The following is a 26890-nucleotide window of genomic DNA, read 5'->3' as shown; positions in this document are numbered from 1 at the left end:
TTTTTATTTTTTTAATATTTTTCAACAGATTAATCAAATGTAGTTATGTAAAAAAAGGTTACTACTGAAATAGAGATAATTAGGGCATATTTAAATTTATGCCGTTTTCCTCTTTCCAATGGAATGACACTATATCTAATGATCGAATGATACTTATTAAAAATGACTGCTTTACAAACATATTCAAAGAAACAGTATTGCACTCGTAGTCAGACTAAAGCTTAAAGCGTCTCAATTTATTTGTTCATAGCTGCGTTTCGTATCAAAATAAGATAACCACCCACTAGGGAATTTTGAAAGGAGCTCCGAATGTGCCAGCATATATGCTTTTGCTAATTTACCGCAGGTTCTACAAAAATGTATTACCTAGTCATGTACATTTTAAGTAGCTGAATTTGCAACTAACTAAAAAAGGTGTAAAGTAGGAGAAGCCGAAATAATAAATAGATACGAGACGAGTAGATAACGAAGTTAGGTAGTGAGCAGCTACGTACTCAGCATCTTAAGTTGTAGCTGCTGTGTATCAGATCAGATGAACGATCAAATGAAAAAAGACATGTGTTAGCACTGGTATTATTTCACTCCATTGCTTTTTGTACTACACAAAGTCATTCATGCGAAGGCGGCCATAGCTCTGCGTTAGTCATGGGGAATAGTCATGGAAGTGGTTATGCTCCGCTGATGAAAAGTAAGGTGGAAAGTACCTATTAATAATTTGCACTACCTGGCGGCCTACTGGGTATTTAAGCACGTATCTTTTAAATGCCGGTCGTTGATCGCTTTGTTTTTGTCCCACAAACCTGTACGAACTGCTACAGACTCATTCCGGTTGGGCGGCCGGCAAAGAGAAGTAAAGTTATTAAAACACACACGCAAAAGTGTGATATCATTGGCGTTTGTTTTTTATTTAATATATTCTATGTATGTATGTATATACACTTCATATTTGTTACAATTAGTCTCTAAGGAACAGTGGCGGTAGAACAATAATTTCACTAGCACTTAATACAATATTTATTATTATTTTGCGGTATTTTCTCAAATTACATACGCGAATGCCATATATTTTTATCATGTATGTATTTACATATGCATACATATGTCGGTATACATACATATGTATGTACTATGTATGGGTCTGTGACCTCTGCGCCAAGAGTCACTCATTTAACTACGTACATACATATATTTAACGATTTTTTTATGTTTATTCAATCAATTAATAATAATATAAACGCTTCATTTTTTCGTATTTTTAATATAAACATTAAACAAGCACAAACATACATACATACATTCTTATCCATTGATTTACTACGATTTCTTGCTTACATATGTATTTACGTGTATAAATTTTTTCTTGTTACAATTTTTGCACAAAATGTTAACATTGCCATTAGACTTTTGAGAATTCTTAAAATATTTTTTTATTACTTATTTTTTTTATCCATTAAAACTTTACAATTATTGTGCTTCTGTTGTTGTACACATACAAATGAGTGTATGTATTAGAGTGGAGCGAAAAAACACTTTTTCCGAATTTACAAACGTAATAGCGCGGAAAATTTGCTGTAATTAAAGACAAATAAAACGCACAAAAAAAATTTGAAACTGATGAATATCTTCCATTCGCGTAATAAGGTCAAAGATTTGAATTTAAGAAAAATTAAGAGAATGTTGTTTGGTCACGAAATTTTGTATGCCTTTTTGTTTCATAATGTAAGTGCAACACTTAGCCCGTTTCATAGAGACTAGAAACGACACAGAACTCACAACGAGTAGGTGGCTGCACTTTGCGTTCCACCCCCGCTCTACCCAACCATCCAACCATATTCTACCGGGGTAGGCATTCGAAGTGTTACCAATTAAAAATGCTATAATTTTGTCTATTTTGGCTATTTAAAACCTCAGGTCATCATAAAAGCATGTTCAATTTTAAGAAAAGTGTATTACTGTTCTAGGTAGCCACCTTTAGCGCGATTAATAACATCGAGTCTGTCCGGGAATGCTTCACATTGTGCAGGAATGTGGTCTAGTAGTCCATCAACACACTCGTGCAGCATCTGAAGCATTCCCGGACTGATGTAAAGACATTATGTCAACTTCATTTATTACAAAAAAATAAATTTTTGTTAAATTAAAATAATCTGAATCTCTTAATTTTTCTTAAATTTTAAAACTTTGGCCTCATTGCGCGAAAAAGATATTCATCAATTTAAACATATTTTTTTTGCGTTTTATTTGTCTTTAATTGCAGCAAGTTTTCCGCGCCATTACGTTTGTAAATTCGGAAAAAGTGTTTTTTCGCTCCACTCGAGTATGTATAATTTACGTGTATAAAATTTAGGTAAATATGAGTGTAATGCATGTGTGTAAAAAATCTTTATTTAGGTTAACCGACCGGTTTTAGTCGTGTTAAAATGTTTTGGTATGTTTATTTATACAATTTTAATTGGAGAACAGCGGAGAAATTTTTATTGGATTCACAAGATGCCAGTTTTAATACCATAATTTCATAAATTGTATGACAGTTTAAAACAAGAAATTTAATTAGCTTATGTATTCAAAATACAAACATTTCAGAGTTCCAGTATAACACTAAGGCGAACCGAAAGGAATTTCGCTCAATTTCATCAATATTCGACCGATACCAAATCGAAATTTACAAACATTTTTAAAAACTACAATTTTTTAAAATCGAAATACTAGATATATTTAACACACATCAAATCGGATTTCATGCTGAAATCTTTTCTAAGCCCAGAAAAAACAATATCTGAAATAGTTTCTGAGATTCCAATTCCAAACTTGTTTCGTATTACATGAGTAATGTTGATATCCAACTCCTGAATAAGAGCTGATTTATCTTCTAAGAATTCTGACTTCACGCACCTTCAAAGATAGAAACAAAAGGGATATGCTGTACCCCTTTTCGGTTAGGTTACTGAAAAGAAAGGTCTTTCGGGGTGCAGCAAATTCTTAAATAGAACTCCCATCTGATACTAACGCTCTGGCTACCGACTACATCCAACCACAAACTCCGCATGGCATTCCTAAGCCGCAGTAATTGGATTCAGCGAAAGCCACGGTGCGTGGTGTACATGTTTTATGTATGTTTATAAACGGATCATAGACGGAATATGGGGTAGGTGCAAGTACTTTCTTCAGGCAACTCAATCTGAAGATATCATCTTTCGCTTACCGAACACTCAAGCATTTTTCAGGCGAAACCTCAGATAGCCAGACAGAAATTAAAGTGCTATCCTCTCCATCGGTTACAGCTTGTGGAGGACTTTTGGAGAGAGTTGGCCACAATTTCTGATCAATTTGAAATTACCTTCGTATGGGTCCCATGACACAAAATGTGTCTCAAGTGGTTGAATAGTCGAAATATAACTACTATTCGAAAGATAAGCATAGGTGGTGCCGTACACGGTCATACAGGATTACCGGACAGAATTGGAATACCTATGACCAACTTAAGCCCAGGACTCTGCCAAACAAGCAACCTAATTTATTCGACAGACTCTTGGTCAAATAATGTACACTTTCAAATTTGAAGGATTTGTTATGCCAGAAATCCACTTAAAATAAACGAAAAATAATTTTTTGCGGCCTTGTTACAATAGACATAAGTCATGTATGATCTGTTAAAATCCAACTTCTTGTGCTGTCAATGAACTTAAATATTTTACGAAAACTTCTGAAATCCTTATGAAACAGCAAGTTGTTTTTGCATGTGTGTTCTTTTTCCATTTTCTGCTTTAATAGATTAGCCGTTTAATTTGCAGGTGGCATAATTCACTTCAAACCTCTTGCACTTAAATGACCGGCCAGTTGTACCCGAATGCATCTGTAAATCGCTCCATTGCCATAAACTAACGACTAAACCTTCTACCTTTGGTTGATGAAGTTGAACGACGCGTTCAGATACAAGTAAACGGTAATTTAAGCATAAGAGGTGTTATATGACTTATGCAACTTTCAAAATAAACGGCTCAGATATAAAGTCTTTTTCGCCAGGCATTACTGGGCTAACGTCTTCTCGGAGACAAAAACATTCGACCAAGTTTTCTGTTTCGGCTAGTAGTTTGCGGTCATCACGCGGTGATCCACAAGTTTCTTGGTTTTCTCGTTTGTCGGCTTCAGGTCCCAAACTCGTTTGTAAGTCTATTTTCGCTCCATGACTTAGTTAGTATGGTTAGTATCATGGTTTTCATAGAAGCAGAAGTAGACGGGTAATTAAATTTCTCCTTGAGTCAGTTTGAGTGGATTTAGTCCTGCATATAACTTCAGGAATGAATGCTTCACTGCGGATGTATTGAGAAAGTTCAATCGATGTTTCACCGCATTCAATATCTTCATTAGCTGGTTTTTCACTTAAAAGTCGTTTACTGCAGGATGTACACATATAAGAAATCCCTGCGGTACTTTTTAGTAGTTAAACTAACTTTTGCCTCTTCGCAAGAAATTTGTTTTTAATACAATTTCGTTGGTATAATTATAAAATTATTGCTTTAAAATTCATTGAGCGTAGTAGGAGATAGTATCAGGGTTGGACCGCTGCACTAAATTTTTAATGCACTTATCATTTCATTACCACTATTCGTGTAGTAGTAGTGAAATTTGAAATGCATTAGGCCTAAGTGCATAGTGGCAGTGAAAACAATTTGTCACTACAACTAACCATACAGTGGTAGTGAAATTTTTGTTCACTATGAAAAGAATTACCACTAAGGTCATAGTGATAGTGACAAATCGGTTTTACTACCACTATGCACTTAGTGGAAATGCATTTCACTACCACTATATGGTTAGTGGCTATACACTTTTGAACAAAAACGTAAGGAGATGGGTATTAAAATCAAAGATTGCCAAATTTTCCTAAAATTATAAACCAGTGTAAAAAGTCAGTGATAGTGAAATTTTCGTTCCCTTAAAGCTAACCAGATATTGATAGTGAAAGTTCTATGTACTTCACTATCACTATGTAGTGCTAGTGAAATTTGAAATGCACTATCACTAACTATATAGTGGTGGTGAAATTGAAATTCAGATAGAATCGGCACCGGCCGTTTTTGGCCGATTCTTTAATGAGGTAATGTTACTTAGTTATTTAATTACGTTTTTATTTTGTTATTATAAAAGTTTATAAAAGAATTTCGATGGCTGAGTGGAAGATCGACCTATCTCGGCAGCCAGTTCGAAAACGCCCTATCTCAAAAAACTTTTCAAGAACGCCCTGCTTCAGAATTTGACTGAAGAACGCCTTATTTCAAAATTTTATTGAAAAACACCCTATTTCTGAATTTGGTTGAAGAACGCCCTATTTCAAACGAAAATACATTGAAAATGTGTTGAGATAGGGCGTTTTCGAATCGGCAGCTGAGATAGGGCGTTCTTCAACCAAATTATGAGATAAGGCGTTGTTGAAAAATTTTTGGAGATAGGGCGTTTTCGAACTGGCTGTCGATATAGGTCGATCTACCACTCAGGATTATAATAACAAAAGAGAAACATGATCAAATAACTAAATAACATTACCTCATTCAAGAATCGGCCGAAAACGGCCAATGCCAATTCTTTTGGCTGATACTAGCCTCGGAGTCGGCCGGTTAATCGGTCGGACTCTACGTCTGACATCATACTCAATGCGAGTGTACCTAAACTTACCTATTTCCCTAAATGATGCAGATCCCACTGCAAAACTTCTAGGGTATTATAACCAAGGAATGAAACCGAAACTGTAACCGTTTAAACCCGTTATTATGACCTGAAATAAGAACGAAACCAAAATTGTTTCAAGCACAGGAACCTAATCAGCTGCAGGATCGGGGGCTGGATTCTGTAACAGTGAGAAAATGCAGTGTACACCGTGTGCAAAACTCACTGAATAAAATCTTGTGAGTTTTTCGGAAGAGAAGTGAACACAATATTGACAATTAAAATTCATTCTCACACTTGCCAATTTGACATTTAAAACTCATTCTCATAGCCCGAACACAATGAAAACGACGAGCTACGGACCACAGCTGTCAAATTATTTTCCCACGTATTCTTATGTAGATAATTATTTTGACTAGGACAGACTACGACTGTGGTTGTGGCCAGATTAGATCTATTTCCTCTTCTTTTATGCCAAACTCATACAAATTCATGATTTCGTTGCCGCGTACAAACAAATCATGTCGCCATCGACAAAGCTCGTCGTTTTTAATGTGTTCAGCACTTCACACTTCCTGAATCGCAAAATGAGGAGGGTACACAATTTCCAGTGTACACTTGAAAACTCACAGTTACAGAATCCAGCCTCTGGACCACAAACGTGTTTTTCTCCAAAAGCATAACTGTGTCGTTACACGATCAAGAATTTCCACGCAATTTGGTAGTCAATTTTCGTTTCAAAATGCCATCGTAAAAGAAACAACTTAAAATTCTCACATATTTATCTGACAAAAAACCTAACCAAATTTGAACAGGTGTTTGACTTGACTATCAAGTTGCCACACGACTCGAGAGGATAAATTGATATTAAATCTATAGTGAGGTTGTAAAAGTTCGAACCTGTTATTAAAAAAGTGTGAGTGTATTGCAACCTGAAAGCAATTTCTTCCTATCGTCTTGAAAGAAATATGGCTTTCAAGCTGATCGGTAATTTGCAAAGCGTGACAGTGAGTGATTCATAGGTTTTTTCTTTATATGAATTAAAATTAACTACAATGTTGAATGTCGCAAACAAATTTTAGCAAACCTTGGAAGATACCTATTTATTTATTAAATAATCTTTTTTGTCAAACATCTTTTCATATTTTTATTTCAAAACCGAAACCGAAGCTAAATTTTAAGAACGAAACCAAAACCGATACATTTCGCAAACCCGACACCGAAGCCGGAACGTTATTTTGATTCGGGTTCACTTCTTGATTGTAACTGTACTTAAGGCTATATTTTTAAATAAAATAAAAAATTAGTCGAGGTTTCCAAAATGTTTTGAATTTTTTTGGAAATTGATTTCGTTTTTTAAAAACGCAGCAAATTTGCTATATAAATTGCTAAATTACTTCAAAAACCCCTAATATTCATTTTTACTATTAGAAGCCCATAACTTGACAAATAACCATCATATAAAAAAATTTAGTGTACACTTGTATACCTGGCACAAAAACAATTATCTAAAATATGAACAAGTTCCAAAGTATCAATTTTTTCATACACTCATATGTATGTAGATTAGGGATGTTAATTTTTTTCGCTTTTTACGATCCCGGGATTTTCGAGATGTCGTTATCGAAATCCCGGGATCCCGGAATTGGTCCAGGGATTTAGATATTCATTACTTTTCAACAACTTAAATCGAAAAAAATTGATTCTATATTGTTTGAGGAGCTCTCCTACCATAAAATAAATAATAAATAAATGGGTTTGAAACCTACTTTTTATTTAGAGTGGCACATTTTTTATTTCTCTCTGACGTCAGGTTTTATTTTAAAGGACGTTGTAATTTCAAAGATATGATTAATTCCAAAAATCATTTAAAAAATTCAATGCAATGTAGAATAAAAATATGGGTACCAAATGAAAAAAGAAATTTCTTTAGAATTTAAAAAATTAAAATTTGATAGATTAGAAGAACGAAATTCGAGGATGTTATCGAGTTTATATAAGTCCTCAACATATAATTTTTTCAAAACCAAATATTTCGAAATTTCAAGGATAAAATTTTAGAAGGACATTTGCAATACTTACCAGTCCTTATGCACCAAAAAATTGAACCTGTTTAAGCTATACAGAATTTCCTCTTTAATTTGATACCCATACTTCTTCTCTAAGCATATTTCACTGAATTTTTTAATTCATTTTTGAATTACTGACGTCAGAGTGAAAAACTAAAAATGCAATTTTACTATATTTGGCCCTTGGTTTCGCGAATATATTGATTTTTGTGTGTAAATATGTATAATGAGCTAGACATTTATAAAAAAATATTAGTTATTAAATAAAAAAAATACATATAGCCAATATTTGTCAAGAAAAGGAGTTTCTATTATTGCCATCAACGCAAATTACAAATCCCGAAAACCCCGGGATTTTCGGAACCTAAAAAAGGCCGGGATCCCGGGACTAACATTTCTAATGTTGATACGGGACTAATTAAATATAATAACACGTACGTGTATATATCCAAGTGTTTAACACTTATTTTAAAAGTAATTTTACACTCGCTTGTACAGTACATATTGTTTTGCTTTTTTGCTTAAAATAGGCGAAATTTAAATGTGTATTTATTTTCTTATTACCCTTTAACGTCGCTTTCGTGCAAAACTGGGAGTTATATAAATTGTTTTTAATTCTTTATCCATTACAGTTTTATTTAAATATTCCAAGCATTCTGTTATCCAAACATTCTTAATTTAATTTAAAACTTTTGCAAGTTGCAGGTCTTTTACAGAACTTACTATTAGAGTAAATTTTTCAATTACTCTTTGATTTAATCATCGATATGTCATTGCCACCGCATAAAAATTTTTACAAATTCAAAAAATTGCTAGAAATGTGACTTAAGTATTTGCATTTACGTATTTACATGCATGTATATGTACATATGTATATTTTCCATACCAATGCAAAAGGTCCTAACTGAAGTTTTTTTGAAAATACATTTTTTAAACTCATACTATTAGTTTTCTCTGAGTTCCATCCTTATACTCGTATTAAAACTCAAATCCAATTCTTAAAGAGTGCTCTTTTATGTATGATTTTTTGCTTCTTCTTTAAAAATAGGCCTTTTGAACATACAAAGAAAATCTAAAGTTATTGAAAAATGCGAAGTCCAAAAGATTTGAACTATTTATCAGAATGTATAATACAATATTATAAATTCGAAAATGTAAGAGGGGATTAATAAAAAGTATGCCCAGTCATCCACAACTGGAAATAGAGGCACTTTCCTCTACAAAACTATTAACTGGAAGATGATGTAAGGAAATTAATGAAAAACAATTGTAATATCTACATACGAGTAAGACTGCCCCAAGAATATATGGAAAAAAATTTGTTTGAAAATTTTGATATGCAACCCTCCGTATTTGTGCTTTTTAGCGTATGAAGTTTTATGACCGTAGCATAACGACCTTCAGTTGAGGTTTTAGTTAATAACTTGAATTAATCATCCATGAAAACTTTGGAAAAGCGAAAATTTTGATATGTTTGAACGCATTTCTAATAAATCTGCATCTTTAAATTTTTAATAGGACGGCAGGATGTTTCTCAAGGAAATCGAAGAAATTAATTAAAGGAAATTATCCTTGCACTTTTAGTCCTTCAATACCCTTATACGCCTTCTGCGTCTTCCGGATCATAGACAGGTCGAGATCCCGTTTAATCGCTTGGAGGGAAATCGGTACTTTCTCTAACACCATAGTTTCCGACAGGGCGCGGCGCCGATGTACCTCGGAACCCAGCACAGACGTACGTTAATACCAATATGTAGCAAATCCAGAGCTACGCTGCACTCCGCCACACTTCTCGACGAAGTGGTGCGCGATAGGAGCGCCTTTATCGCAAGCTGACTGTCGATGTAGAGATTCACGCGTTTGTTCACAGTTATCGAAATTTTCGTCTTAAAGGAATTGCTAAGCAAAGATAGCGAGTTTAAAGATATTACTTACTTCGATAAAAGAGTAGAATAAGAGTAAAACCGACCGTTGAAAATATGTTTTACTTTTTTAATTTCGTTTATTACGAGTTATAGGACCCTAAAACAAAGCCTACGAGTTCGACAACCACGAACAACTTGAAAAAACGTTGAAAAATGGGGATTAGAAAGATCGAACTATATTTACTTGAACGAGTTATCGCAAGGGACAATTAAGAGTCTTGGAGATTGGATTGTATTTAATTAGAAAAAATTTACCTACTACAAAATAAAACGAATGGCCTTATTCATAAAAAAACAAAATAGATTTAAAGAGCTTTATAAAGTGACATTTTCATACAAATTTTCGATTTATAAAGCGGTTAAAGTCTTTTTTATTTTTTATGAATTTGGGTGTAAGGGTCGGTCGTTCAATGTCTGAGTAGCACTAATCGGAGGTGGAGACTCCGGTTAAATACAAAGACTGCTTTATCGATCACATGTTACATGCGTGATGTCGAAGTCGTCTATAATGATGTTTAACCGGCAAGTAGTGATAACCAGACATTGAACAACCGGCCCTAAATGTTTGGCGCGTTCACTTTGGCCGAGCTGGTGATGTGGGCCCTGATATCATAATACAAATGAATGGATCTAAAATTGTATGCCGCCTCTGAACGGCAAATTGTTTTGTGAAAAGCTTTTTCAATTCAGATATATACTCGGAGGTTTGCCATTCCCCTATTTCCCCCCGTAGATCCGGCTCTGGATAAATAATGTAATGTAATGTAATGTTTCTTAAGAGTTCTAGACTCAATTACTACTTAATATGTAATCAGCATTCTAATGTATCCAAAAAGTCGCAAAAAATTCGTACTGAATCACATTCATCCCTGCATTACTGGTAATGCAAAAATGAATGCCCCACTTTTCTAGGACATCGCCTTGGGGAATAAATGCATTTTCGAATGTGAAAAGAGCTGTTTTACTGATTTTTTTTCTATTACTATACATTCCATTTTCCCACTGGGCATATATCGTCGCCCGTATGCCACAAATATGAATGTGTAAAAATGGAAATTTTGGGAAAGCAAGTTTTAAGGTTTTTTGTACGAGACTTAACTCTACATTTATGCAATTGAAATTGTAAAATATGTGGTTTCCGTGTACGCAAGGATTTTGGTAAAACGTAGAACATCCAAGGGTTAATCAAGTCAACCCCATAACTTAAAACTGATAAATTTGCACATTCATGCTTCTGGCATAAGGGTGATGATATGGTATATATTTTCTATTTTACAACGTTTTTTTCTCTTTTATATTGCTGTTTTTTATTATTGTTTACACGTATGTGTTACCTTATGACTAAACATTTTTTTATTCCTTAGCACTATTTTCAAATGAAATGTATGTAGGGCTGCATATATCTGTGCCCGTCGGTTAAAGTAATATAGTAGAGGTGTCAAACTATCGATGGTACTATCGATAGTTTTATATTTTTTTGGCCCTATCGATGAGTAGTGATAGTTTTTCTCTAAAACTCTTAAACTATCGATAGTACTAGTTGACTATCGATAGTTTAACACATCTAGCACAGCCGATTTTATTCATAACTTCTCCATTTTGTGTAGCTGCGCGTCGGTTTGGTAACTTTGCAAATTTATGTATTATAGGTGATATTTTCTTTGTGCTTCCTTCTTTAAGGGCCGTTTTCTCAACCAATCTCCAATTGAAAAGCTCCCTTTATATTTAAACGTTGCTTGAAAACTTATAGCTATGTCTAAAGAGAAGCATTTCTATTATCGGTTTTTCATGTATGTATGTTTCTTGGCTGTAAACAAATCAAAAAAATTATATTACGAAATTTAAACAACTTGGAATAAATATGTAAATAAGTAAATAAAATTCGATAATAAAACGCTTTACTTAAGATACAACTACACATTTTTAAAGCAATCTGTAAATATGAAGTGAGCTTTAAAGTTAAAGGTTGCTTGAGAAAACGGCCCTAAGTGTGTTTCTTTTTCCAATCATTTTTTTTTTTGTATTTCGATGCCGTCCCGGTTAATTTGGAAGAGTTGTTATCATTACACTGACTATCGATAGTACTATCGATATTAGCGCTTGACACTATCGATAGTATTGCTGCAAACTATCAACGAGTAATGATAGTTTTTTTCTGAAACATGGAAACTATCGATGGTGGCACTATCGATAGTTTTACAACTCTATAATATAGGCCATTTCCCTTTAAAGCAATATTTATTTAGTTCCCAAACAACGATTAACTAGCCATAGGTGTAGTTTAAGATGCCCTTTGAAAATAAGCTTAATAAAAATATAAAATTTTTCAAGGGAAACTTATTATTAACCGACTTCACAAAAAACGAAAAAGGTTATCAGTTCGTCGGAATATTTTTTTTATGTAGGTTAACGCATACCTCTGGAGCACGCTAACCGATTTCTATAATTTTTTTTTAAAGAAAAGGTGTTACCTCACAGGTGGTCCCATTTTAATATTTTTATATGAGAATTGAAGTCGGTTTTGTTTTTTGCTTAAAAATTACTTGTTTTTTAATTCAAAGTCAAACCTTCTGAAGTCAATTCAGCTACGACAATTGACGGGCACAGATATGTAACTTTCTTTTTCGAGATTAATACATATCTTTGCACATATTAATTTTATGTCGTATTTAAAGCCTTCGTTGCTCGTTGCTACCTTATATACAATGTCTGTTTATAAGCTTTATTAACGCTTGAATAAATTAGCCAATATAAAAATGTAAACACTTAATTGTCTATCTGTTTTTATGTACGTACCAACACGTTATAACACTTTGATAAAAAATCGTTTGATTATTCAGCGTACCAAACAGGCCAGTCATGCTTACTTGATCTTTGGAGGCTTGAATGGGTTTCACGTTAAAACTATAAAATCATATGAATGAATAGTTTCGATAAATCATAAATACTTATTTATGTGTAACTGCATACATATGTATGTATGTTCATATGTAAATAACTCTGCATGGATGTATCTATGTATACATATTTATGTATGTACATACCTATAGCTTTTTGCTTTCAATACTAAGCTAATCGTATATAGCTGTGCATTATAGCACTGGTTAAAGTTGACAAATATGTATGTATGTATATCTAATTTACATACATATAGAGCCTGTCAGACGTGGCAATATTTCCGTCTTTCGCACGCAATTCGCTGTCAAATTGAGAAAGAGAAATTTTATTTCGATGTGTGAACAGCCAGAAAGATCTTTCTGTCACTTTTCGGAAATCAGTTTATAAAATAAAAGTTGCAAGGTGTGACTGCAACTGCAAGAGCGAAAATCGATTTCGGAAATATATTTCAACTTGGTCGTGCTGCACTAGCAATTTTTATTTCTTCTGCAAGTGCTGTCAAACTAATCGAGTGTTGCCGTGTTGCACTGATCGTGAGTTTGTGTAAAATGATAAAAAATATTGTTGAATTAAATATCAAAAATGCTTGAAATATATTATTTTGCTTAATATACTTAATCGTTAAATTATTGTTCACATGGCAAATATGTTAATTATAACCTATATTTTGTGGATTTGATTTTTGCTTATTTTTGGGTTTTTTTGATTGAGTACAAATCATTCATCAACGTTGTATAGTATGGGTTGTTTGCTCCGCGCTCCCAAAATTGTCTTACCCAAACAGACCAGCGTGTACGCGAATCATCCACTTCTATTTTTTTAATAATAATGGCAATAATTTTTAATAAAATTGCTTTCTCTTTCAACAGCAGCTTACGTCGAGTATTCATTTTTCGCGTTTTCGTTCTCGCTTTTTCAAGAGAAATAGCAAACAAACGACAACCCCACCGCCCATGGTTGCATTTTAATATCGAGAAAGATTGCCAGAAACTCATTCGCTGTGTGAGCAGCCAAAAAGCGATTTCAGAAATTTTTCCTGCAATTCGCCTTTCGGAAATAAAAACCTCTTTCGAAAGACACTTTCCATGCAAGGTGTGACTGCTCTCAATTTGACAGCCTTTCCGAAATTTATTGCATCGACATATATTGCCACGTCTGACACGCTCTTATGTATATACATACTAGGGTGTTCGATTATTCGAGCTTTTCAAAACCGGTTTCAAGTTATTCGAAAAAAGGCAATTGAAAACAACCGGTTCTAAATTTTTAATTCTATTTCATTCAGAAAAACCGGTAAGACCGGATAATTGCTTTTAAAGAAATGAAAGCGAAAAATGGAGTAAAAATTTTAAAATAAGGTATGGCTTTCGTTTAAAAGACATTTAAATGGAATAAACTCAACGTTATGCAAAGTAAAGCAAACATTACATCTAATTAATATTACAAAGTTTTGGGAACAACTGATTTTTTCCTTGCCATTTTACAAGTATTTTATAAAACATAAATATCGTTACCTTAATCCACAAAGGCCCTAACCAACACTTTTTTCGAAACTCCATTTTTCACAGATTTTTGTAGAATGTATAAAATAAACCTTCAATAAAAAATGTACCAACAACAACGGAGTTACATGCAACTTTTTAAAAAGCCGTGCCTGTTTTTGATTCTCTTTTTATGATGTTTTTTTTGCTTCTACTGTAAAATTAAAAATTTGTTGCTTAGGGCTTTTGTGAATTAAGGTAACGATAAACACATTTCAATCAAACATATCCTGAAATGTCTCCGGATTTTTAATACTTTTTATTAAATCATTTCGTGAATCAAATCTACTGGAATCAGATGTGTTAGAATAAATATAAATACTTTTTTAGCTACCTTTTCGCTACAGTGCCTGTGTGTTTTTACAAAAAAATACTTTAAGCTGCATTTTGTTTTTTACTTTAAGTTGGATAAATGTTGATCGCGGTATAGTAAATAGTTCGTGAAATATTGAAATTTGGTTAAGTTTTCACTGAATTTAAGAAACGCATATTAAAAACACAATTTGTTAATTGCTTTGCTTGCTTAAAGCTCAGTTAGTCTAGACTTAATTTCCGTAACTTGACTTAACTTAATATTTTGGCTAACCTGTTATATGGAAAACTGTGTTGGCGCTTTGTTAAAACTTAACTTACCGTAAGCAACTTAAGGACCTGTAGATTTTAGATTCTTAAGTTAAGGCCTTACGGAAATTGTAAGCGGAAACAGAATCAGTCTTGCCAGATTTTATTTTTTGTATTTCTCAAAAATAAATGAACGCAAAAAGGTTTTTTTGTATGAATTTTTTTTTTGGTGTGGCATTTTAGGCGACAAACTGTCATACAGCTGAAAAAGAAAATACAAAAACAAAGTATATCCGCTTCTAGCTTAAGGTGAGGTGTTGAGTAATCATTGAAGATTTCGTAAGGTAAGTTAAACTAAGTTAAGTCCAGACTAACTGAGCTTTTATCCTTTTCTAGCTTACGCGTTTCATAATATTGTCGCTGACAAATGTGCCTTTTTGCCTTATTGGAGTGTATCATTTTAAAAAACGGACACATAATTTTCTCACCGGTTTCCTTTTTGGTAGAATCGAATACGAAAAGAGAAACGAAAACACCATTATACTTTGAAAACAATAACAAAAAATTTAAAATAAACAAGAAGACTTTCTTAAATGAAGTCAAAAGTTTCTTATTCCATTCTCTATGAACGTGTAGCAGGCGTCTAAGAAGCTTATATAAATAAATATTGGCATACACCAGCCACGGTTTCCACAGAAATTTCAACAGTTGAAAACAAAAACAAAACATGGCAGAAGAAAAATTTAAAATAAACAAGAAAATACATTTTGAAATGGAGTCAGAAGTTTGTTACTCTATTCTCTAAGAAACTTATACAACTTATACATTTGGCAATATCATATTTGTATCTATGTACATATATACCCTCGTGGTCAGCTTATTAAATTAAGTGACATTTTGACCAGCTTAGACTAATTTCATTTTGTCTATTTAATATTTATATTTGTTTATAAAAGCTTAGGATACTACATAAATCCAAATTTCAAGCTTTGTTCGAAAATTATGAAAATTCCACAAACTTTGACAATTACACCCAAAAGCTTTAAAATTTTTATTCAGAATTTTTAGAAAAATTCGTTGTTTTCAATAACTTTATTGCATTTCCTTCCATATAACAATTACTTTTACATATAAAAAGTGACATCTGCCATTGAATTGTCAAAGCCAAAAATAAAACGCAGTTAGAGTACTATTTGCATATAAAAAAGGCAGAAATTTCACAGAAAACATTCCTTATATGCATTCTTTCTTTTATGAAGGTTACTCATAATGGAAAGATCCTCCTGTACATTTTTATAAAATATAACGAATTTATAATTCAATAAGTAAAAAGTATAGGAGTTTTTTTAATCATATTGTTATTTTGAAAGTCGCAGCTCTTTCTTGCTAGAAATCTGGACAGAAAGTCAATTGGGTTGTTCACACGTGGCTGGTTATCAGGTTATCTGGTTATGTGGTTATATTTTTTATTCAGTTTACAATAATAACATACACTACACAATTATAATTTTTAACCAGATAACCTGATAGCCAGGCAAGCGTGAACAACCCAAGTATCATATCTCCGCGGAACGAAATGAATCGCTTGTACCGTGAGAGCTACCGCTTTTGGTTCTGAGATCGCAGGTTCGAGTCCGCCTGGGGGTGGTAGAGTAAAGCAATTCAATTTAAATACTAAATATAAATTACAAAGTGACTTCGCAGTTTCGAGGCCGCTTGGAGGTGGTTTAAGTAAAGCAAGTCAATTATTTCAACGTAATATAAATTGCGAAATTAATTTCATTTGGAAAATAACCTAAATACTCACACACCACAAGAATTAAATGAAATGCATTTCTTTTCATTTAAAACAATCCAATTTAAAAATTACCATAAAACAACATAAATAAAAAATACATGAATAAAACGCATTAAAAAATCCCCATGCCCGAGGATTCGATTTCTAGAATCACACACCAGAGCTTTACTCTGTCGGCAACTGTTGGACTATCGCAAGCAAAATGACATACTTATTCCTTCCAAATTTTTTTAATTTATTTAACAATTCTTCAAATACATACCTCTAACAAAAAAGAATCTTCGACAAGAACTGGATCGTATTTAAGAGCAAGATTGGTAAAAAGTTCTGTTTGTGGTTTCAACAAAATAAAAAATAATATCGAGGGCTTATATTCAATACCCTCTATCTGCAGTTTTAACAAAAACTACTTTGTGATGGTAGAACTCATCTGGGACGTACCTGTAATCACTGATGTTAATTCTAACTTTGCAATAATAGTAAATTCTTCTGTAAAGCGTTATACAAGGTCAGCATTAATATCAGCTTTGACGGTTAAGTCTTAGGTGGATTTCAGAATCTCATTTTTATGAAAAGTGCAGATAGAGGGTATTGAATATAAACCCTCGATATGAATTTGCGTGAACTTTAAGATGCAATTGTATAAATACTCTAGATAACCCGGCTTATTCGATAACATAACTCCGGTTTATACGATATTAAAAAAATTACGATTTCAAAAAAATCGCCCAAAAATTTTGGAAAAAACCGGCTAAAACCGTTTCGGAAAAACCGAGTCAATCACCCTAATACATATGGTACATATCTATTAATGTATTTGGGTATGTAAAAAAAAACTTTCGCTAGCTCAATTTAAACTTAATATTGTTTTACTCTCACTACAGTCTCACTGACGCGCGGCTGTCTTGCACCTTCCACAATTCCGCTTATGACCCTTTTACATCGTATGAGTTCTGGCCATGGTGCCACGCATTTTTGACTAACTGAAAACGCTTCGTCATAAATTGATCAATTGCAATTTACGCTGCGCTTCCAGTCTAGTTTCCAGCATTGCATACGCCGGCAAACTCACCACCAGCATAATAACCATGGTGATAATCTTGGGCGTCTCACACATTAAGCCATGCGCCGCGAAAGTCATGCCCAATCCGAGGAAACGCATTCCCTGTAAAGGACTAGTTACCTCCGTAACATGATTGGCATGATTCAATGTGATTAAGGCCATCAAGAGCGTCTCCCACATACCGTTACAGGCACCCCACGAGGCGGCCAGTACGTAAAAGAGCGCCATATCATCGCTAGAGGGCTTCCAGCTGGATAATGCAAGCAGCAGGCATGATTGAAAGAAGAAGCCGGCCACTGAAAGAAGACACGATAAAAGTTGGGGAAAAGGAGTTCATTATGATTTATTTGAAACGTAAAAGGTTCATATTTATGTAGGAAGCATTAACTTACAAATGACCACAATACGCTTGGTGTGCCGCAGCAGCATACTTAGCGTGCAGGATACTATGCATTGCATGATGCCCATGCCGACCAATGCGCCTGCAACCATGCTAATGCCCAGTGAACATGATACGAAAGCCTGAAAATTCGAAATCAAATTGATGTTTGCAATTATCAACCTTTGGATGTCGAAAGCCAAGCGTTCGTGCGTACATACCCGCAAAAAGTCGCCCAGCATATAAGCCTGCTCGGTGCCCACAAAATACGCCATCGGTCCAGCGAAGAGTAACGTATCTGTCACGCCTTTTAAGTGCACATCACGCCGAAAAGTGGCCTGTATTTTTCCACCAAAGAAAGATAATCCTACCGCAACTATTATGAACAGGAAGTACACACTTATGAGTGTAATCCCGCCACCAGTTGATCTTTCATTGATGAACTGCGTATAGATGGTTTCATTGGTTCCGTTGCCAGTGTCGTCGAAGCTATTGTCATGATACCAAACGGGACACATGTCGGCACCACAAATCCTCTCGCCGTGTTCGTTATGATAATAAAAGTCGTCGAAGTAACCCGGTATATTAGGCAAAAAACCAGTCATTGTGTAAGAATGCGATCGCAATGCCATGGCCTTTGGAAGTGGCTCAGTTAGGTTCTGTCCGGGTAATGAAGTGGCTTGTGTTTCTAATGTCACCGTCTCACCACTATCGAAACAATTCCAATCGCTGGAACTACAAGCGAGAGTGAATGACGCCAGTAAAGCGCCCAATATAATTCCCGCATCCTGAGCCACCTGGAACCAACGCGCTAAACGGCGAACCTTCTGATCGCGGTTGCAGAATAGTTTGTGCTCATCCATTACGTCCGAAACATGCGATGAACTGTGCATGCATTCGTGCTGCGAACAACTCAGCTTGCTGCCATAGTGCACAACTAGTGCAATTTTGCTTACCCACGAAGGACTATAAGTGACGCCAAGCAGCATGTATGCTGGCAGCAGCGTAAAGATGGAGGGAAACAGGTGGCATAAGAGAAATATTCCCGTCGCAACATAGCTGGTGCTAATTACTGATGTATAACCGAATTTCTGTATAAGGCGTTTGGTAAAGAGGCACATAACGGCGGAAATAAAAAAGCAACCGCTTAGCAGCAGCGAGCCGATATTTGGTCCCACATGCAGCCACTGCTCGCGTTGATGCCACACAGAATTTGAACCTTGTAGCGCAAAGAGCGGCAGCAAGACTGCACATATTAGTCCATGCGCCAGCGTTAGGCTGATGAAACTCTGGCACACTTTGTGCCGTACGTGTGGTGGAATCTTATGTCGGCAGTTACGGTTATTTAACGTAATGAGGCGTCTTATTGATGCAGCACCAATCGAACTGTTGATGGATTCACGTCGACGGGAGGCAGCCAATGCAGCTTGCACCTGATATGATGACACCGGATTGATTCGGTGAGAGCGCGTCGAAATCGGCGAGTAGGCCGCGAGGTGCTGGAATGAGATGTAGAGAAGATTTAAGTAAATGAAGTTCAAACTGTTACTTAAATACTTGAATGCAATCGCCAAAAATGTAACCTTAATGTTGTCTTTAAAGAAGACTGAGTTAAGGGCCCTGCTTCAATCGTATAAATTCTGGCAGACGGAAGATTGATTTCGCTAGATACAGCAAATGGTTCCACCTTAACCAAATTTTCTCCAATGAAACGTACTTTTTCCCACTCGACGGCTATATACATGCTTATAAATTAGCAAACTGAAAGGAAAGTGGGTGATACAAGATAGGAGAATTAAACATGGAATCTTGCATTGCTGGTTCTCTCTTTTCGTTTTTTCACCCCGGTTTTCACTATAAGGTGATGACTCAAGAATTTGAGTCACCCACATCACTAGTCACCCATGCACTAGTCGGAACTTTGAATAATGGCCCCCAGTGGCAAATATTCTAACTTTTGATATGTCTGCGAGTAACTGGTTGCGGCGCAAGGTGATTGGTATAAAAATGCTCAATACACTTTAAACAAATAACAAAACAAATTTCAGTTGCGTCGCTATTGCTAATCTCTCATAGAATTAACGATTCACACTGGAAAATTCGTGTACAAGGTGCGACAAAAAACAAGTAATCCTAATCCGATTTTACTGATTGCTATGCAGTAGTTTTGTCTAGGAAGAAAAAGTATAAAAATTGGTATGTATATGTTGCCGGCCAATCCCGATCTTAGGACAAACTAGTTGTGCCTAGGTTAAACTAGATCAGGCGCCACAGTATTTTTGCGTAGGCGGCCTTCAATTAAACTTTTCTAATAGGTGGAAACTCCTAAAATAGTAACCTATTTTCCAAAGTAGGTCATAAGCTATCTCTGTGCCAAATTTCATGCAAATATGTTCAGTCGTTTCCGCGTATTAATTTAATTCAGCTTTTTTAACAGGCGGAAACTCTTCCAAAAAATTAGCCTATTTTTCACTGTAGGTCATAAGTTATCTGCTTGCAAAATTTCATGCAAATCCGTTCAGACGTTTCCGCGTATTAATATAATTAAACTTTTTTAGCAGATGGGAACTCTGAAAAAGAGTATTCCATTTTCCAACCTATCTCATAAGCTATCTGTGTGAAAACCTGCATTCAAATCAGTTCACTCATTTGCGCGTATTGATTTTATTAAACATTTTTAACAGGTGGCAGCTCTTAAAAAAAAGTAGCCTATTTTCCAACCTAGGTCATAAGCTATCTGTGTGCAAATTTTCATGCAAATCCGCTCAGTCGTTCCCGCATATGAAATAAATTTAACTTTTTTTTCCAGGTGGCAACTCTTAAAAAAAATAGCCTATTACCCAATCTGACCCATAAGCTATCTGCGTACAAAATTTCATGGAAATCCGTTCAGTCGTTTCCGCGTGATGATTTCCCAAACATCCAAACATACAAACTTTCATTTTATAATATAACATTTATAATATTAAGTAAGAAGTAAGATTAGTAGGATATATAAATTTGTATATTCTTTTGCGGCCTTTCAACCTCACAGCTAAATAGCATCTGAGGTTTTCCCTTCCCCAAGCAGGCATCTACTTCCTTGGGTGGTAATTTTATTTCAAGGTAAAAACTATAATCTTATTAATTGAGTAATGTTCGCATTTTCATTCAATTATCGCCGAAGGTCTAGTTATTACACTGTCTCGTTTTCATTGTTCAAAGTTAAGATGAAGCTGTTGCGGCAACAAAAGTATGTAACACCAACAATAATGGGAATTGAGAACAATGGGTCTCATCGTGATAGCATTTCTGAAGAGTTTCTATGGCAAAGAGGTAGCTAATAGCTATTCTCATGGATATGCTTGAATGTATAGGAATATTCACAACTTGGCCTATATCTACGGTGACCATATTTACAACATTCTCAAGGTAGCCTTTTTATTTGGAGTTTCTCATGTTGAAAAATCCCTCATACAATCAGCAATAATTTTTTTGGCGTATTTATTTAAAATTACATCCACACCACGGCACGGACAGGTAATAGTACCCCATGGCAGTGATTGGACCTTAAAAAAATTCTGTGTCCTAGAATCTGGAAACAAATGTGGTAGATTTCAACTAAATGGCAAACTTTTTAATTAGACTTTAAAAAAATTAATTTTAGTATAATAAAGGGCAAGATTGAAGTTGCTAAAAATTGCGTTGAGTTTTGGCAATTTTTTTCCTTGATAGTGTAAAGCAGTTCCTTCTATATCAAGATATTTTTCGAATATATTTTGAGAGATTTCTACAACCTTGCGGAGTGCTGCCAGCTTTTCTTTTTATCACATCACGAAATTGCGAACAAATGTGGCACGTTCCAGAAACGCTAATTGGGATTTGCCGATATTGACAATTCTCAAGTCAAAGTAAACAACGGCTCAGAAACCTTAGATGCACTTAAATTTGCTAATACTTTCACAAAAATCACCGTTTTTTAACATTTTCACTATTAATTATTTTTATAAATCATATATTTTGCAATTTAACTCAATAAAACCGCGTTTCCTGTCGAAAAATTGATTACTGAGAAAATTTACTATTTTACAGTTTATTTTATCCTCCCATTCGGCTTTGCTTACTTTTACTTAAGAAATTTCATTGTCGCCGGGAATGCGGAATCTTGTATTATATCATTCTGGTTTCCATACAGTGTTTAGTGTTGGACAATTTTTGCTCTTAAAATTAGGAAAATTATGTCGAGCAAAAATAAAACTACTCAAAAACGCGAATATGTGGTAGATTTCAGACCTTGAGTGGTAGATGTGGTAGATGCTCAACAAAGTGGCAGATCTACCTACACTGCCCCAGGCTACAATAATTACAGGTATTGTCTTCCCAGAGAGTTTTGCTTCACATCGAAATTCGTGCTCCCTTATTTTCATTTTGACGCAGTTCAATGTTGATTCTTTTACTTTTGTTTGGCTTTGCTTTTTGTTTTCGCTCAATTTAATTTTTATAATTTTTCAAAACAAAAGAAAAAACGTAAGATCAGCTACTCTACTGCTGCTACCTGTTCAATATGCTTTGCTCCGTACAGAATATTCCACGTGAAATGCGTTGAAAAAACATTTGAAAAGCTAATACAAGGGCATTTTTTTTTTTTAGAAAATTGAACAATGATCATTAACGTCTAATTTCGATTCATATCTACTCACAAATTTTCTACGCAAAATTATAACTTCAGAAATCGTCTACATACATATGTTAAGTATAGTTTTTTTTCACCTTTCCGAAAACCACCGCTACATGGTAAGGGTGGTTTTATCCCTATTTCAAACATCTTCGATAAACTTGTATAGTTATATGTGGGCGGTATCACGCCCATTTTCCAAAATTCCATAATAATATTATTTCTTTTCAAGGGAATGTTGTTAGTATCAATTTTGTGTAAATTAGCGTCCTCAAATTTCGAAATATCGAAGTTTCAAGCATTTCTGAAATTTACCGTTATATAAAAATTAGGCATAATTTTGGTCCGATTTCAATAATTTTCAGCGTTTTGCTTTTGTATGGCAATAATCATCCCATATGTGGTCATAAGTGGGCGGTGCCACGCCCATTTTCCAAAATTTTATTATAAACGTATTTTGCGCTAAGGAATTATTGCAAATATCAATTTTGAATAAATTAGCTTCGGTATTTGCTGATTTATCGAAGATTTCGTATTTCTCCAAATTACCGTTATATGGGATGTGGGCGTGGTTATTGTCCGATTTTAAAAATTTGCAGCCATTTGATATGTTGTAGTAAGGCGAACTAGCGTGCCAAGTCTGCGAGAAACTGGTGGAGTGGTTACCGAGATATACACATGTAGTCATAAGTGGGCGTGGCTACGCCCATTTTTCAAAAATTTATAATATTCTTATTTTCCGTTTAAAAATTATTGTAAGTATCAATTTGAGTGAATAGGCTTAAGCAGTTACTAAAATATCGCAGTTTTCGTATTTATGAAAACTACCGTTATATGGGAGCTAGGCGTGGTTATTGTCCGATTTTGCCCATTTTCAATACCGTCCGTCCTACGCTGAAAAGAAGTACACATACCGAGTTTCGTTATGATATCTAAAGTTTTACTCCAGTTAGACGGACAGACTGTCACCGCTTAATCGGTTTCTTTTTTCATTCTGATCATTTATGTACACATTTTTATCTATCACAATTCGTTTTTCCTGTTACAAACAACCGTTATGTGAACAAATTTATAATACCCTTGCGAACTTGTATAAAAACTACTAGTTCATAGGCATGTCATTTTTATGAGCTACTAGGACGCCAAAATACCGAATACGGGACAAGTACGGGACATTAGAAGAAACACGGAACTTTTGGCGTTCTGTATGAAATAAATAAATTACCAGGACAATTGACGAAAAAAGAGGACTGTCCCGTATAATGCCGGAAAAATGGTCACCGTACCTATAGCCTAAAAGTATGCGCCGACATTTTTCTACGGACACATACTAATTAGAAATGTACGTTAGCACTTGTCACCACAAATTAACTTTTCTTCTACCTTCTCTTGACCCTTCGTATATAACTGAAATCCATTTTCAGTAGTGTTGGCCGTCGTAACACTTTTTCCTTCGATACGAATTTAATCCTGTTACTTGAATACATACTATGTACACTGCCCTGAAACGTTCATTCCTATACCTTTGTCTTTACCATTTAATTCTAACCAACCCACCTCCATCAATTGTTCATCCCAAACATTGTGTGTCGCTCCCGAGCTTCGGGTGCGTAACACTCGATGTCGCGTAGTCAATGAGTGTCGATGATGTTGGTGTTGGTGTTGGTGGTGATACTTGGTTAGCAGCGCAGGCGTTCCTAAGCCAAGCAGCGCTGCACCACCCACTGCAAATCCACTTAAAGTGTTCGTAGCTGTAGTAGGAGTTGTATTTGCGCCCGCACCGATGCCACCAGTTGCTGCTGCAGCACTTGTCAAATGTGAGGCTCCAACAGCAGCAGCCATACCAAGTGTTCCTCCACCCATGCCCAAGCCAGCCATTAGGTAAGCGTTGTAGGAAGATTGCTGAGAAGAGAAATTAAATGTAAGCATATATGTACATACATGCATTCGTATATGTAGCTATATACAGAGAAAAGAGGCATACAAGTGTTCTTAGTGAGTAATATTTATACAATAGAAGAGCGCGCTTAGGTGAGAGAATAAAGACAGTACAAAGCTATGGCATGGGGAAAACATTAGGGCCATTCAGGATATTGTGGAAATGGTCTTGGATTTGCATTTGGAATTGCGTTTGCAAATTCTATGCTTGCTACCATGGCAACCTTTTGAATTTTATTGTTGTGAATTTACAAATGCGACTTTGCTATGTCGGTCATTGCGACTGTTATAGCGTCGCGAGCAAAATGGCATACTTATGCCTTTCACGGGGGATGCATTGGTAGACCATCCCATCAACTGGTATGATGCTACAGTATTTCTACTAGTAGATGCTGATGCATAGCCTAGTAATTGACACTTCGTAGAATATCGCCATGGAAAATTCCAGTCGTTAACATTGAAAAAGGAAAACTGTTCTAATACTAGTTCACAACTCGTAGCTTTCCCCGGGGGGTAGTGATAGTATCCGGCAAAAACTTGTCTTACATCTAATGGATAAAATCATCGAGGAATTCGCGCTCATCTCTAACTGTTAAGATTACGTTATCTTCAAACAGGCATGCCATTGGCGGTAATCACTATCTCATCAATTTTGAAAGCTTTGCATTACTTGTAATCGATTGGGTAAGCGAAAGCCCGTTTACAGATTTTTGTAATGCATTTTTGCAATGTAGTGGGACCTGAACTTTCTTTATAAGTAAGAACCTAACAAAACAAATACAAACAAAAAACTTAAAATAAGTGGTACTATACAGTGCTGAAGTGATGAATACATATATGTAGTACTTCTATATTGCTAGTAAATTCAAAGTACATTCCCCCATGGTGTAATAATAACAAGGTGTTGTCAGTAACTTAACCTCACTTTTTCGGCAGGTCTATTCCGGTCACGCATTTTAAAGTACTAGAAAAGGTACTAATTATTTACTACCTTTAATCCGTTGGTGCATACTATTTCAAATTAAATGTAGAAAAATGTATAATTGCAGGCTTATAAGCCTGAATATATGTTTGTATCGGCAGCTCCACACAGCTTGGACATATATTGTAACTTTAAAAAAATAAAAGCCGTAAAATAAGGCAATTTCCTATAAGACTGTAAATGATTTTCTAAATAGATTAAAACACATAAATATCGATAATATAAGCGAATTCCTAATTTAACCATGCAGCCACTCTATTCTAGTGTATCAGTAGTTCATTTGGCTCAATATTATGACAATGCAGCAAAAGTTATTTAATATAAAAGAGCGCCTTTCCATACGATTTTTGTGTACGTTTTTTTCCATTGATAACCACGATATCTTTTATTTTTCTACCTTTTGAGGACAAAAATTATACAAATCCAGCAATTTTAAATATTAATATTGTTCTGAAAACACCAAGTTCTTTAAAAATCGCGATAAAACGAATTACTAAAATGGAGTATTTTAGATACTATTTCCCAACGAATAGTAGTATAAAAATTTAGATCGGCAGCACTGAAAATAAGCATGCCGATCTTGTCAAAATCACAACAAACACGTTGCTACTGACAACACCTTGTTATTATTCCACCATGACATTCCCCAATATCAGAGTGTCGATATATTCAAAAAACAAAGAGAGATCCGATAAGAGAATGTACTCAAACTGACATTTTTACTTTTCAAAATTCAGGAGCCGTTTAACAAATTCTTATTGAAAAATAATTCACATGAAAAATTAACAAAAAATACAATATTTGTTTATCTATGAGAAACACTGCAGCCGCTGTGGTGGCAGAGGATAAAGGTACCAGCACGTGCCAGTCAGTTCGCGAAATTGGCGTATCTCGGTTTATTCCGTTCGCTTTGTTTTGCTTAGTGGTAGCCCAGTTAGCTACATTTAATGTTTTGTATCAGTGCGTGCGTATTTATTTTAAATTTTAAAGTTGACAGCAAGGAGCAAATGTCGTTGGCCTGCGAAATCTTTTTTATAATTTACTGCTACAGATTTTAATGCGTAAGTAAATTAACCCACTGTTACTTTGTTGGTATTTAAATTATGTATCTATAAGGTGACCACCTGAACATAAATCACCGGTACAGTACCGAAATTTTTGGTTCAGTACCGGGTACCTAAAGGAAGGTTTGGGTACAAGCAGATGTACTGGAATATTCAGAGGTATGTCAATTTCTGGAAAAACATCTCAGTGGGTGTCGTCCCTACGCGCGGAAGAAGTGAAACTTAATATAGAAAATTCCAAAAAGAAAGAAATGTGCGATATACATACATACGCATTTGCATATTTTCCGATATAAAAAATATATTTTTTTTTAATTTTTTAATTTAATCTTTCATCTTCATCTTCATTTTCAT

The 26890-nt window shown here is 34.8% G+C and overlaps 1 protein-coding gene across 2 annotated transcripts in view; it reads right to left on the bottom strand.

Moving 5' to 3' along the window:
- Positions 1-26890, bottom strand: part of LOC118748981 — a 60471-nt gene that overhangs the window by 25702 nt on the left and 7879 nt on the right. Inside the window, exons 2-5 of one of the 2 annotated variants that reach the window (XM_036483755.1) lie at positions 24110-24454; positions 18120-19397; positions 17912-18041; positions 17702-17815 (exon numbers count right to left, since the gene is read on the bottom strand). In XM_036483755.1, coding sequence (XP_036339648.1) covers positions 17702-17815; positions 17912-18041; positions 18120-19397; positions 24110-24454 — 1867 coding nt within the window. Of the gene's footprint in view, positions 1-17006; positions 17816-17911; positions 18042-18119; positions 19398-24109; positions 24455-26890 lie in introns of those variants that run through there. The other variant, XM_036483756.1, reaches the window with a different exon arrangement.

This window comes from Rhagoletis pomonella, unplaced genomic scaffold (assembly GCF_013731165.1).
Source record: "Rhagoletis pomonella isolate Grant_MI unplaced genomic scaffold, Rhpom_1.0 Rhpom_scaffold_00013, whole genome shotgun sequence".
Taxonomy (NCBI): Eukaryota; Metazoa; Arthropoda; class Insecta; order Diptera; family Tephritidae; genus Rhagoletis; species Rhagoletis pomonella.
The sequence above is the reverse complement of the archived record's forward strand: the minus strand, read 5'-3'. Positions and strand labels throughout refer to the sequence as shown.